General features: G+C 34.6%; 1 protein-coding gene across 2 annotated transcripts; it reads right to left on the minus strand.

Moving 5' to 3' along the window:
• Positions 1–4,571: 4,571 nt before the first annotated feature.
• pyx (transient receptor potential channel pyrexia) lies at positions 4,572–15,659 on the minus strand. Of its 2 annotated transcripts, none has more exons than XM_073987341.1 (7): positions 15,479–15,659; positions 13,796–14,576; positions 7,778–8,122; positions 7,208–7,701; positions 7,058–7,141; positions 6,716–6,981; positions 4,572–6,645 (listed from the first exon to the last, which is right to left on the minus strand). In XM_073987341.1, the coding sequence occupies exons 2-7, from the start codon at positions 14,364–14,366 to the stop codon at positions 5,778–5,780; spliced, it is 2,628 nt and encodes an 875-aa protein (XP_073843442.1). In that variant the 5' UTR covers positions 14,367–14,576; positions 15,479–15,659; the 3' UTR covers positions 4,572–5,777. The 2 variants fall into 2 exon arrangements, with proteins under 2 accessions (XP_073843442.1, XP_073843441.1); XM_073987340.1 differs by having other exon boundaries at positions 15,159–15,577.
• Positions 15,660–15,873: the final 214 nt, after the last annotated feature.

Genomic DNA, 15,873 nt, shown 5'->3' on the forward strand with positions numbered 1-15,873 from the left:
ACACTGTAAAACACTGAAAATAATTACAAATAAAATCGGGCAGATTATGAAGGAGGACCGAAAAATAGAAGACACGTGTATCGGCGTTTTGAAAGTTTACGTTGGGAAATACCCCAAATGCGTAGGGGAAGTTCCCCCTACTTGTACATACATATTTAGAAATATTCGAGTTAGGAATCCATGCATACATTGTCTTTGGCAATATTACTGCCAACAATGCGAGGAGTCTTTTAGTTACAAGCGAGTCATCATTAAAGAGTTCTTTTTGGTCCCCTTTAAAATAATTTGATCGGATCCGAATATTCTACAAAAAATGTTCGCCATAAAATTTCACCATAGGCAAATCAAAATCAAAAACACGTTTTAGGGTTAAAGTTCTACTTTATCTATGTTTATACCATGTTGTCCCACAAACATTATCCTAGATGGCTGACGTTAAAGACAAAAAATTCTCCGTTAAATTTTACTATAAGTCACCGAAGAAATGAACTATATAACAATGAAATATCTACATATGTATATCAATTTTGTCAAAAAATACAAAAATATTTTTTAATAAAATTTAAGGCCTCGTCACGTTAGAGGATTTCTGGCTTAATTCATTAAGTTGCATGTTCTTCGGGCTTTAAAAAGTCAAAGCATACGAAAATCGTATTTCAGCACACATTCAGCCGCGTAGAGATGCGGCAACTCTGCGCTCTTATGTGACGAGGCCTATAGTTTTAAACAAATAGTACCAACAGAAGAAAAATTCTACACAAAACTTCATTACAAGTCTCAGAATATAATATAATAATTTTTATGAAAATAACTCTAGAAATTTATATTAAAGGTAGAAATTATTTGTTTACAGTTTTTAATGTTAATTTTGAATGTTTACATACAGAGCTAAAATCTCTCTGTGAAGTGAAGTCACTTCTTGGAGATAGTGTCAAAAGAAGAAATGTTCCAAATCAAATTTCACTATGAGTCTCTGAACAAACGCAATCTGTAACGATATCATATAATATCTTAAGCAGCCCTTGTTATACCCTCAGCCTTTAGGCTAAAGAGGGTATTTACACTTTGATACGGCCAAAAATGTGCCTCATCGAAATAATGGTTTTAGACCCCAAGTATGTTTGTACGATATCCGTTTCAGACAATTTTGAGTCGATCTAGCAATGTCCGTCCGTCTGTCTGGCTGGCTGGTGCGCACTATAACTCTCGAACGGATCAATCGATTCAGTTCAAATTTTGGGTATCGAAATATTTTGTCCAGATTTGATTTAAGTTCGAAGATGGGCCATATCGGTCCACTCCTTCAGGTACCTCCCCCACAAAAGTTCAAAAATGTTCGGAAAAATTGTCCGCATTATAACTCTTGAAGGGAGTAACCGAATTAGTCCATACTTTGCACATCGTGACATTTCTACCAGACATAGATGAGGTTCCAATATGGACCCTATTGGCTCACTCTTTCGGGTACCTCCCACACAAAATTTAGCTTAAGTGCAGTTTAAGGCCTGCTCTCGAATCGCTTTGATTTTTGTTGCAGCCACTTGTAGTCACTACTCCCATTACGACGATTCAATTTTTTTCAGGAGCAAGTCCATATATCCTCAGAAATCAGCACGAAAACTGCAAACAACCCATATAATACCATGTGTCGTTGTTGGAGTGCACGATAACTCTTGAACGGATCAACATATTTGGTTAAAATTTTGGGTCTTTCAATATTTTGTCCAAACTTAGTTTAAATTCGAAGATAGACCATATCGGTCCACTCCTTCCGGTACCTCCCCCACAAAGGTTCAAAATTTTTCGCCAAGATTGTGGGCATGATAACTATAGGAGGGAATAACCGAATTGAGCCAAACTTTGCTATTGGTAATATTACTTTCAGGCATAGATCGAGTTCTAATATGGACTATATCGGTCCACTCATTTGAGTACCTCCCACACAAAATTTGGAAAAAGTATGGTTTAACTACTCCTCTCTGATCTTATTAATATGTGACGCAGCAGGTTGCACTTGCGTCCCCTGTTACGACGTTGTTTTTTTTTCGTGGGAAAGTCCATACTTCCTGAGATAATGACCCAAAAGGTCCAGAAAATCCTACCAGCACCACCTAAACTGGCTAATGTGTAAAATAACCCTTTAAGAGAGAAATCGATTTAGCTCAAACTTTGAAAATTGAAAAGTAAAATTATAATATATTTAAATTCAGAAAATTAAGTACAACATATTTAATTATATGGTCTGTAAGGAAAATATCCATAGCCCTTTCCATCCTGGAAAATTTTCCCAACAGCTGAAAAACCTACAGAAGTATTGTGTTAAATTTTTTTCTTCGGGTACGTGGCTGAGGGTATATCTCTGTCGGCTCAGCTGAGTGATACTTTCTTACTTGTTTTTGATATATACTTTAAGGCCATTTTTTACGAGTTTTGCCCAGATTTCCCTTATCTTTCGACATTAGAAATATTTTATACAGCATAATACTTCTAGAGTCATGCTAAAATCATGTATGTTGGGACCAATATGTCATATATATTTTCACCTTACTATAACCGTAGACCTCCCCGAATTTTAACATACAATATCAAGAACCAATGGCTTATACCGGAGGAGTAATTTTAGTTTAAAGTACGTAATTTTACAAAGTCGGATTCAAATATACAGTGACTGTCACTGAAAATGATGCAACCTGATAACTTGGAATCGAGTTGATATTTTTTAACAATTCAAAAAAAAAAGAAAATTGTAGGCTGGAAAGCTGTCTTTAAGATGACATACAAAAATATTCCGTTTACAGTACCGTTATACTAAAATTTTACCAGAAAACTAAAAATGGGCATTCTAACATTGAGTATTGAAAATGATGCACCACAATAATCAATTAATTATTTTAAATTTTTTTTTTACTTTTTATGCCATTTTAGTAATCGGAATGGTGGAATAATTGGTCCCCTATCGTTTTCAGTAGTTTTTTTCATTGATTCCGACAGAAAGAATGATGTTCCTGACGTAATTGTGGCATGATCGTAATTAGTGTCCCTTTATAGGCAATTTGGCTAGAAATTTCTAATTTTTGAAAATATTTTCCAACAAATGACTATCAAGAGTCATTAATGGCTATGTCTAGAGTACGTACAAATAACTTAATGATACTTTGAAAGTCCTGTATCAGCCAGGCTTGCCCCATATTAGACTAGTCTTTAACGGCCTTGTCCTTGGAAAAATCAGGTTATAGGACAAACGTTTTTGCACTCTCTTTGAAAATAGTTTTTAGAAACGTTGTTAACAATGTCCTGAACATGTTTGCTTTTATAAAAACAACACACCTTTGTGCTGATATTCATCCGAACTATGAATTTTATATCACACAATGCTCGCAAAAATACGACATAACTTGAAAAGACCCACACCGTATGCCATCTTAAAAACGTACAAAATTGTTTATTGAATTGTTAAAAAACCTCAACTCGTTTCGAAGTTATCAACGTTTACATTTTTTATTTCAGGTTGCATCATTTTGTCAAAGTATATTCACTATAAATATAGCAAAAACAAACCACATCAATAAAATATTTCTAATGTCGAAAGATAAGGGAAATCTGGACAAAGCTCGTAAAACATGGCCTTAAACTATCTATCAAAAACATGGGCTGCTTTAGACATACACTCCATTTCATTTCAGTAACATTTTTAATTTTTTATTTGTTACTTCATTTTAGTTGACATTCGTCGAATATCCTGGGATATGTTTATGTGTCTTTTTACGTGATAATTAGTAATAATTATTACTAATGTTGCAGATTTTGACAGTTGTATAAAGGAAAAGTTGCTGAAAAAAATGTTTCAGCAACATTTAGTGAGTAAAAAGACTCCCCTTATATCTTGTTTTGTACTCTTTAATGTATCTTTTAATAAAATGTGTTGCTTCGATAAAGTCTCGTTATATATATTTTTAATTTTCTTTCAATAAAGTCACAAATTTTTATGGTTTAAAGTCCCTGTAGGAAATGTCAATAGTGAATCTATACTGACTTACTACTGACATTGTCAACTGTACTACTGACAAACTGTAGACAACTCATGTAATTTTCTATAGACATTTTGTATGAACGTGTCATTCTAAACTGAGTAGTAACTTGGAACTGGTATGTCAGTAGTTGCTGATAGACCATGTGTTGACATTGGAGGTAGTGAGTCAGTAGAGACATTGGAAGTAGTGAGTCAATAGTTCATAAAGGGTTATATGGGACATTGGTAACAGATTTTCACTACTAAGTTTTTTGACATTATTGGAACTTGTTGTAGATTAAAAAGCTATATGATACGTTTAATTTGACGATGAGCTTATACTTTTGTTTAAATAGTACACATATGGTCTGTTCCAGAACCATTTTTACTACGATAAAAATTTTTCCTTTATGTTGTCGGAAAAAAATAGTAAAAATTAGTAAATTCTTGCAGTTCTTGAACAGACCAATATTTTATTACAGTTTTTTTTATCTTTATAAAGGGCTAAGCCAGAAGGCTGGCTAAACATTTTAACATTTAAATAATAACAAAATTGGTTTCATTGTCAGAAATATCACCGCATTTTTTATTTTCTTGCCATAAAACTTGGCGCGACTTGTCTGCTTTAAATATTTCTTCTTCTGCTGTACTTAACGTTTTATCAGGTGATTCGCTGAATGTTGATATAACATCTAGGAATTGAAAAGAATAAACAGATTGCATTTGTTCAGAGGCTCATAATGATTTGGAAAATTTCTTCTTTTGACACTATATGTAAGAAGTGAAGTATTTAGAGAGATTTTAGATGTATGGAAACATTCGAAATTAACAAATTTCTGCCTTTAATATATACATTTATCGTGTTATTTTCATAAAAATTATCTAGATAAGTAGTTAATCATGAGACTTGTAATGTCATTTTGTGTTATAACAATCTGGTGTAGTTTGTTCAGGAAAACACAACCGAGGATTTGATGTAGACAGCCGGAAGAGCACTTTGTCCGATAGTTACATAACGTGTTAGAATGGAGACCACTCCCTGTGACCTTATCTGATGGTTATGTAACGCGTTAAATTGTAGATTACAAACTGAGCGACTTTATTAAATTTTCTAGATAGGTACTGGCTATCAGAAGCGGCTAATCTATTTTAGTAGTAATTGACAATAATGAATGGTTTCAGACAAGTAGTAGAATAAATTATTTACATAGTTGCGATCACAATGACAAAGGTACAAAACTATTGAAATGTAGAGGGCTTAAAACTATAATTATTACAATATGAATTGCTTCAGTGTACATTTTTTCTTCTTTTGGTACTATTTGCCTAAAACTAAGTTTCATGTTACCAGGTAAGATTTAGAGTTCTGATGTATTCTAGTGAAATTTTATGGCGAACATTTTTGTAGAATATTCGCATTCGATTCGATTACATTTAAAAGGGGATTTAACACATTTTTTTAAAAAGGGTTAAATTTTGTAACTAAAATACTCCTCGCATTGTTGGCAGTAATATTGCCAAAGACACTATATGCCTAAAACGCAAGGATTCCAAGGAATTCTAACTCGAATATTTCCAAAAATTTATAAATAGAGGGAACTTCCCCGACGCATTTGGGGTACTTCCCAACGTAAACTTTCAAAACGCCGATATACGTCTCCCCTTTTTTCGGTCTTCTTTCATAATCTGTGCAGGGTTTCTTGTAATTTTTAAAAAAAGTTTCATTTTATTGTACATTGTTATAATACTTTAAAACGATCACAAGTCGTCAGACTTTAAAGGTTCTCTCGGACCTCATAGCGGACTTTTGATCCATTACCATTTTTATTCGACACAACTCTTCTACGGCAAAATTCAATTTCTTGCCGCAAGAATCTGTAAATTTTTCCAATTTTTCCGTTAATTCTCCAACTTGGGCCTTCAACATTTGTATTTCAGAGCGGACATCTGATATGCCATTGACATGATTTTTAAGTTTAGTTGCCAAATCGGTTTCCCCCATTAATGTATTGGGTACATTTGTAGCTGATCGAGGTCTAAGCAATTGTTCGTGCTCGGGTCGTGTGGGAACTTTGCTGTAATCTGTGGCATTATTGCGCAGTGGAGTTCTTTCTCGGCGTTGTGTTGAGTTTTGACGTTGCAATGATCTTTGGAACATGGAATAATTAGACTCAAACTTTCGTCTTCGTATACTCATGTTTCGATCCCGTCGTTCGGCTACTAGTTTGTATATATTCAATTTAATGTCTTCAGGCAATTGATTGTCACGAGGATCATTGGGCCTTATAACAAAGAGGAGTTTATTGCGCGATGTTCTAAGGAGTGCACTTCTCTTGCAAAGTTTCAATAGACGTGTGGGAGCTCCCCTCAATAATCTGGAAAAGAATAAACTTTCCAATCGTGATACCAATTCAGCTTGACGTACTAATCGATCAAGGGATGCGGATACTTGAAGTCCTTGAATGTCGCTGACAGCCAGACCAACCATTAAATTTGTAAGTATGACTGTTACCAAAAGGACGAAACTGAGAAATATGAAATGTGCTGTCACCGGATACTGGACTTCAACATCGCCATAGAAAATATCCTCAAACTCTAGTTCGCCGGACATCATGGTTATGGATTTCAAGAGTGACCTATAGACGTATAAGATTAAAGGTCTATCAGAATAAAATATACATATAAAGAATGACGTATTCCACTTACCACGTTATGTTGGTAAAGGCTTTGTAATCATTGAACAGAACTGAAAAGCTTAGTCCGAAGGCAATTAATAGGCATATATAGGCGAGAAGAAATTTCCCAAAATTCACAGCAACTTTTGTAAACATTTGAACATAAACACCAAAGATGGGGAAACGACCCACTAGCATCATAAGTTCTACCCAAACTAAAAGTACCACAACGGCTGCCACATGATGCTGCCATACAGGAACCTTCTGCAATTCGCCCACTACCAATATTTCCGGTGTCTTGAAATGAGTTAAATGTGATTAAGGTTTGGTTTATGCATACGATCGATACCTTAGTTGAATATTATAGACTTACCACACACAACAAGACACCGAATATAATGGCCCATTGTAGCCAATTTTCCCAATATTTAGCATAGCCCTGCAAACCATGAGCCATCTAAAAACAAATTACCTTTAATCATCGATGTCCATTTAATATTTAAATACGAATGCTCATTATTACCTGAAACAACTCCTTTCCCAGTAGCAGTAAGTTAAGGATTATTACAAAATAGCCTACCGTTGGAATGTATCCTGGTGCTTGACATTCTACATCTTTTTCACAGTGATGGACATACACGCCCACAATGTACATCGTGAAAAGTATTACATAAATCGCATGATACAGCAGAGCCATGAGGAAGAATTTGCGTATTCGTCGCCATTTTAAGAACAAAAATGTTTCACACAGTGGATGCATCAGTAATCGTTTCTGGCCGCATTCAATTAGTGATAGTAGTAATTCGGTCTCGCCTCTTTCCAAAGTACCAGGTGGAACTAGCCAACGAAAATCTAATTTTATCTCGCAATCGACATCTCCAATTTCGTGATCGTTTACTTTAATGGACTCATCGAATTTCAACATCAGCTTCGGTATAATTTCGGGTGTTCGTCTTACTATGAAAGATAATGCCGACACATTGCCATCTGTGCGGGCTGTAATATCGGCGCCGTGTTCTAAAAAAATCGTATTATCAGAAAATAGATTTTAAATGTTTTCGTATGCATGTATGTATGTATTTTCATCTCATACCTATGAAAGCATAAACACAATTGCTAAATTCATTCAGGGCAGCTATGTGCAAGGGTGTGTAACCGTAATTATCAGCCTTATTAACATTGGCTCCAGCCTTCAGAAGGGCAGTACAACAATCTAGGCATCGTGATTGTTTGACAATTGCTGCATGTAATGCCGTCCTTCCGTCCCGATAAATTGCATTTACATTTGCGCCATGCTTTATAAGTAACTCAACGGTTTCGATCGACTGTGAGAGGCAGGCTAAATGTAAGGGAGTTTGGTGGCTGGCATTTCGACAATCCACCTCAGCCTTATGTTCCAAAAGTAAACGTACACAATCCACGTAATCATTTTCCGCAGCTATTAAAAATAAATTTAGAAAAATACTTTTTTGGAGTAGAAACTACGAATCTAAATAGTAGCAAGAAAGGTCAAATTTAGAATTTGCAACATAAAAAATTTTAAGCATATTGTTAAGCCATTTGAAATTGGTTCGAAGACTTTGATTATGTTTGTGGTTTCGTTGATTAACCCCGCAGCAAAATTTGATGGAAGGGGGTTCCTTGCGATGACATGATTTCATAGGATCTTTTGCATTGGTGCAAAGTAAGTCGCGAAAGGTCCAATCTTTTCATCAGCATTTGAACCCATAACATCGATTCAATACCCAGCAAAAATTTTGGAAGTTGTACAATTGGAATTATGATTTCACAGCATCTTTCGATGTACTCCAACAGAGTTATGAAAATGCACACCGTTTGATACATTTTATAAGCAGTTGCTGTAGAGATCCCTACAGAAAAAAAAAACAGTTGAGTGATCCCTACACATTTCTTCAAAAGATAAACGAGAGCGTATACATTTCGAAGAATTTGTTATAAAATAAAGAAATAACAACTTAAGTTGCAAACATTCTTGCGGTAATACACGAGTGGAGTTGGAGTCCATGTCGAAAGCTATACTAGTCATGGGAAGGCAACATAAAAAACTTTAGGATGATGAAAGTAAATCAGATGCGCTTGGATTAAATCGAGAACGGAGGAAATAAGCTCAAATGTGATTGAATTTAATGGAACCCTTTTTTTAATTTGTGTTTATATAATAAAGTTCTTTGTGTTCTTATTTTACACAAATAATAAATGCATTTTATTTATTTTGGGATATTTCGCAATGGCTTGCATTGCATCTTTAGACTGATTAAAAATGCAATCCGAAGAACGCATATAAATTCAATCCAAAACACTACATCAATAGTTGTGATTTGGATCGAAAATTGAGTGCATCCTAGCTGTGTACTATGGAAGCAAAATGGAGTGCATCGGAGCTGCGCGCTCTCTTGTAAAATTCATAAGTGAATTCATAGGAAAAGATGTACTCCAACGGCAAATGTACTGTACACTTGTACTGATTAAACTGCATCCACGGATGCAAACTTTTTGCTGGGTTGTGTTTTTATTTCCACACATGTATGTACAGTTTGACAACAAATGTACTGCACAGACCAACACTGTAAAAATTTTCATATTAATTGTTCGTTTATGACAACAAATTATGTAAAAACTATACAGTTTTTTGTGTAAATCTCTTGCTATTGGTCCTCAAAACAATATTCCGTCAAAAAAAATGCAAAGTTTATTTGCGATCTATAATAAATACGGCCAAAAATATGAATTACCTACCACTTTGAGGTGACAATAAATTTTTTGCAAAAATTACCACATCTATGATTTCTTGGAGAATTACCAAATAAGTGTTCCTCAATAAGTTATTTATCCACGTTGGTCATTCATTGGAGCTTTAATGAACTTAGTTAACCCAAAATTAAGACTTGGCATGTTCCAATCTGAGGGTACTGGTTCCCCAATTTTTAGTAAATTTTGATCTTTGTTGTAGGATCTTTTTCGAGTTCTTTTTTCTTAAAAAATTATAAAGGTATTCAAAAATTCGGTATTCCAGCTTTTTCAGAAAGTGTTTAATTTCCATATTTCATGGGTTTTGCTGGATTTGGCACATTTTTTGTGATTTATTTTAGAGGATCAAATCTATCTATTTTGTACAAATGAAGGCTTTCCAATACTATTGAGAGAGTAAATAGAGCTCTGTCGTTGGTCGTTTCAAAATACTACACTGAGGGCCTATTTTTCCCTATATTTTCCAGAGGTATATTGATGTTTTCAAAGCCAAAATCGGACTGTTTTGCATTGGTCCATTATCCGACAAGACATATTGAATCAAATATTCATTATTTGCATAGTTGTCTGTGGCCGATTCGTCATTGTTTACTGTTAATATGGTCTCAAGCGTTTTTACCTGTATGAAGACCCTCCATGGCAGTTTTTTTTATCACTGAATTTTATCACATTCAATACTGTTAGTCCATTATTAGCCTCAAAAGTCATAAAAATGCATAAATTTGCTAAAATGATTAGTTTTATAGTACTGATTTCCCCTTTGCAATACATTTATTGTCACCTAAAAGTAGTAGGTAATTATTATTTTAGTTGCAAATATATGTTAAATTGCAAATATATGCTGTACATTTTGACGGAATATTGTTTTGAGGGCCAATAGCAATAGATTTACGGAAAAAACCGTATAGTTTTAACATAATTTGTTGCCATAAACGAACAATTATTATGAAATTTTTTACAATTTTGGTCTGTGCAATACATTTATTGTCAAACTGTATATTTTCTTTTATTTATCTAATGCCATGTTCATACCAGCATTTGAATCACGTTGTTCGCTCTCATAATTATGTACACGAATTAACCCGTTCATACGCATGGTACATAATTCATAGCAACATGATTCATATTTTCATACTTTTTATTTACTGAATTTAAAGAAAGTTTCGTCCAGAAAAACGAGTAAAATTAACTGATATGAACTGAAAAACTGTTTGTTCTTCTTTCAGATATCTATTTAATATTTAATTATATAATTTTCATTTATCTTTTCTATTTTTTCTCACAATTTTGGTGTTTTCAGCACATTTTTTTAATTTTTCTATTTTCAAAATTAACAAGAGATAGACCTGCCAAAATAACTTTTTGGTATACAGACTTTCTGACATGAATTTGATTTTTGTTTCTAAATTTGAACGCGAATTTGAAACGATGGACAAGAAATGCAACTGCAATAAAAGAAAAGAGAAAATTTGCAATGATTTGAATGTATACTAGTCGCTAAACCGTTTACTTTTTATTCATGTTTTGCAGTTTTTCTAAAAATGTTTGGGTTTTTAATGAATTTTAAATTTTATATTTTTCTGTCATAATTAATTTATTTCGATAAATTCTCTCATTGGTTAGAGATGGGACATATTTTATCGACGTTCTGAGAGTAATTTAAATTGAACAATGTACACAAATCGTTGTTCGTTACTAGGCGTTTACACCAGACAGTTTGTCTTCAAATACAACTTTATTTACTAACACATACATATATTTGTCGGCTGTCTTCCAGCTGTCCATAATTTTTTCACAGACAGTCGGGTTAACAAATTTTTGAAATTTTTGTTAAAAAGAAGTGATATGATAATTGAAATGTTTTGAAAACAAAGAATATGAATAAAAACAGAATACTTGAACCGAAAACAAAAAGAAATCGACAATTTTCATTGATAAATTCACAACTGTTTTGCAGTTGTCTGGACGCCTACGTCACACAGGCAAGTTTTTGGGTTTTTGACAATCAATACTTGTACTCAACTGTCCTGTCACTTGTAAACGCAGGGTTAGAGAGCGAATTACCGCCAGTCTGAAAAAGCATAACTATGTATGTTTAAAGCTACCCAACAAACCAAACTGTCCGAAATCGGTTCGAAACTCTGATGCTGCTTCCGTTTTCGGATCCGAATTTGGTCCGAAAGTTAGAAAGTTTTACATGGCTGAAATACTCAGGAAATGTCGCCAACATTACTGAGGGGTATTTTGCCACCGGGCCGGGGAATCGAACCCCTTCTGCGTGCCAGGCGGGTGTGCATACCATTGTACCACGGTGGAACCCATTATCGAGACTTTTCTGTATTAAAAAATGCTATTTGTTGTCGAATTATTTCAAGGATTGAAATCAATGTTCATCGCGTTTATGTAGTCCCACTTCCCACGTTTGGAGATGTTATCTGTAATTATAAAGTTTTAAGAATCGGACGCGATCGCAGTATTCTACAACCAGTAATGATATATACCACAATTACCATTGTATTGTACATATATCAATATGTAGAATTGAGATTTCGTCTTTCTTATAACCCGTTGAGAGGGAGGTCCCCGTCCCCTCAATTTCCCGTTACAAAAAATAGCTTACATCATTCGTATTTTCACACCTAACGAACCTACACACAAAAAAATATCAAATTCTGCCCCGTCGTTTCGGGGGAGTTTAATGTCGAACATGATGACAGCCCTGAAGAATTTGATTATATAGATATAGACGCTGGCCCGTCGTGTCAGCGACCAATGTACAACTTTTAGACGTTCTAAATATTTAACCATCTTTGAAATTCGGTTTTGCATTGTATGCTCCGATTTTTGACATTTTGAAAAACTTTGTCTGATTTCTGAAATTTTGGTCAAGTGACATTTCAAGATATCGGGATTTTACTGTATTCCAAAATGTGGAGTTGAGCGTTTTTTTGTAGTCACCCTTACTAAAATGTGTAATATTATCAGTATTTATAAATTTTTGAAAAATTGGACTGACCGCGATATTTTACTTCCAAAACAACAATACAAGGTCAGAACATAGTATTGCAAACAATTTTCGAACAATATGTCCAAAAATATATTGAATTTCAGGTTTTCTTAAAAAATAGTGGGGGAGGTACCCCGGCCCCTTCACTTAAAAAATAGATTTCGAAGAAAAAACATTTGCCAAATGTTCGAAAATGATATCGTTTTTGAACCTTGAGGCGAACATTCGAAAAAATATGAGCAAGTGGTATGGTGGGTAAAGACAAAAAGGTGCATGACAGCAACATATTAAGAAACTCCACCAAAATGTGTTTCGCCACTATCGTAAAAACTATCGTCAATTCATTCGCTAGTAATATTATTACCGAGATTCGAAATCGAAGGTTTTCCAGCAACAAACTGATCGAAACATGAATCGTTTTCAATTCATTCTCGTGTGTCGTTCTATATGGTTTTCGATAGCAATGGTATGGTGGGTAGATATAGATATGTATGCATATTAATATTAGGTATGTTCGTTTACTCAACAATTTGTACAAATTTGTAAAAGCCAGTAACTTCTTGTAATAGACTAAAGGCCTGCGTACATAAGCTGCCTTGCCTGCTTACTTCTGATAACAGAATAAAAAAGAAAAGGGCAACCCAGTTCGAAATTTCCTCAGCCTTCTTTATTCTTTTATTTTTATTATGTCAAAAATGAAGCAGGAAAGCAAGGTAAGCAGGCAAAGCAGCTTATGTACGCAGGCCTTTGCTTTGCCTGATTGCCTTGCTTACCTGCTTCATTTCTGACGTAATAAAAATAATAGAATAAAGACGAAATTTCGAACTGGGTTGCCATCAGTTGGAAATTGGGTCGGCCTTCTTTGTTCTTTTATTTTTTATTGAAGCAGCAAAGCAAGGCAATCAGGCAAAGCAGCCTTAAGGCCTGCGTACATAAGCTGCTCTGCCTGATTGCCTTGCTTTCCTGCTTCATTTTTGACATAATAAAAATAAAAGAATAAAGAAGGCTGAGAAAATTTCTAACTGGGTTGCCCTTTTCTTTTTTATTCTTTTATCAGAAGTAAGCAAGGTAAGCAGGCAAGGCAGCTTATGTACGCAGGCCTTTAAGGTCTTTTGCATTGTACTGTCGAGTAAACGTACAACATCCAGTAAAAATTCGTACAAATTTTGAGTAAACGAACACACATATTGTTTGTACATACATACATATCTCCAATGCTTCATTCATTATTCAATTATTCAATAGTGGAACAGACTAAATGTAAGCGTGTAATACATATGTATGTACATGCAAATACTTTCCATAAGCATGCCAAGAGCGAAAACAAATTCTTACCCAAATGCAGTGCTGTTAGTTTACCCTCTCCGAACTGTGATCGTACATCGGCGCCATGATTCAATAGCAATTCCACACATTTTGTAAATCCCAAGGCACAGGCCGTATGCAAGGGAGTTTCCGTGTAAACTTGTGGGGTATTCGGATCAGCACCGTACTTCAAAAGAGTTTCCACACACTCGATAGCGTTGCGATCAATTGCAAAATGCAACGCTGAACGTTTTTCAAGGCCTATATTTATGTGCGCCTTTCGTTTCAACAGCAGCAGTATACATTCAACGCTCTTGGCACTTGTGGCACAATGCAATGGTGTGACCTCCTTTTTAGCATCCCAACGGTTTGGATCTGCACCCCGATCCAATAGGACTTTAGCAATATGAGAATTTCCTCTGGCCGTGGCAAAATGAAGGGGCGTCCTTCCACGAGGATCGCAGCAATTGGGATCACTCCCACAATGATCCAACAGATATATAACATTTTCGACGCAGCCATATATAGAGCAGTAGAGCAAAGCTAATTGGGCATCATTGGAAGCGGGTATTAAATCTGTAAAGGTTCCAGTCTTAACCATTTGGGCGACAGTTGCGGCATTATTCAGTTGGCCTAAAGTCTCTTCGATTTCTTTAGTATCCCACAATACTTGGTGTTGTTGTTGCCATATCAAAATCTCGTGAGCTTCATCGCTGAATATTGTGTCGCTGTTACTTTCACTAGAAATGCTTCTTTCGTAGAACACCTCATTGTCAATGCCACCTTCGGAATTGCGCTTTAAATCGTTTTCCTTGATAAGTGTGAAAAACAAAACATAAATGAAATGGAATGTCCAACAACGCGGAATGTGCGAAATATTCTGTGATACTCTACAACAGGCAACTGTCTAAAACAAAGTTACAATGAAAACGAACAAAATAGAAATCATTTATGTTAAATAATAAAGAAAATGTTAAAGGTAACACTATCGGTCACCATTCTTAAAGTTCACCAAAATAAAAAAGGGGCATTTAAAGATAAAATATTGTATAGGCTCTATATGTTCTATTATTTTATGGCCGCTGAAATAAATTATATAAATACATAATAGATCACCTTTTATGTATGTACATATATAATTTATTGCAACATCCAGCCTCCCAGTCCATAGTAGAAAACTTTTTCTCAAATAATTCTAATATTTTTAAATATGTATCTGTTGTTAATGTTCCTTTTGATTAATATTAAATTTTCGTGTTGAAAAGGCTATGGTAGTTGTTCAGTCCGAAATTGTTATATATGATTACACAGACCTATTGTAGAGTTCACATAATATTACTAAAAAAATTCCAAAATAGACAGAGGATGTATTCCAAATTAAACGGTTACTAACAATGATAGAAAATCGCACGTTTTCCATAACAGATTGTTTTTTTGATGTCGTTTGAATTTGTGAAGAATATTGATTGAAATTAACACATAAAGATTTCAAAATTCATATTAGAAGAACACACAAATCTTGTTCGGATTTATTTTTCGCAATTAAATCATCCGAAACACAAATAGGAACAGACACTCATCATTTCCAATTATTCTTGAATAAATATTGAAAATTTCAACATTTGTTTATTTTAACCGAAATTATTGGATTCCAAAGAGTACGCACACACTTGGACAAACACATGTAAACAGACACCACTAGTTTCCATTTACCGTTTTGGAGCTCTTAACCGTTCAATAGTTTCCCCTCGACTGCTGTATATTTTGGCCAAAATGAGAAAGAGTTCTTATGGGATATCGATGATCGTGATCTTGTCACCGATGAAAATCGTAGTCTTCTTGGTTTATTTTGTGTTTCTTTAAGCAAGGCACTTGTCCGACCGTATTCTCGTATAAATGCATTGTTTTGGATTATCGAGTGGCAAGCAAGCAATGTGGGAGCTTTGGGGGTGGTGATGGTGCGTTTGTGTAAACATTCACAAAAAACTCAAACACATTAGATTTATCAATGGAAAAGTGTGAAAACATTTGTTCTTTTGTTTAGTTTAAATGCATTTATTTCAAAACTGGGCAAGTATGACGTTAGTGAATAACAACCCAGCAAAAAT

Source organism: Musca autumnalis, unplaced genomic scaffold, assembly GCF_047663935.1.
Source record: "Musca autumnalis isolate F117 unplaced genomic scaffold, ASM4766393v1 scaffold_4, whole genome shotgun sequence".
Lineage (NCBI taxonomy): Eukaryota > Metazoa > Arthropoda > Insecta > Diptera > Muscidae > Musca > Musca autumnalis.

Bases quoted from the DNA above. Each gene is read 5' to 3' on its own strand.
- pyx (XM_073987340.1), bottom strand. From the start codon at position 15,185: ATGGAAAACGTGCGATTTTCTATCATT. The intron at 14,577-15,158 runs GTTAGTAACCGT...ACACTTATCAAG, and splicing joins ACGTGCGATTTTCTATCATT to GAAAACGATTTAAAGCGCAA. The intron at 7,142-7,207 runs GTAATAATGAGC...ATTTGTTTTTAG, and splicing joins TGGGAAAGGAGTTGTTTCAG to ATGGCTCATGGTTTGCAGGG.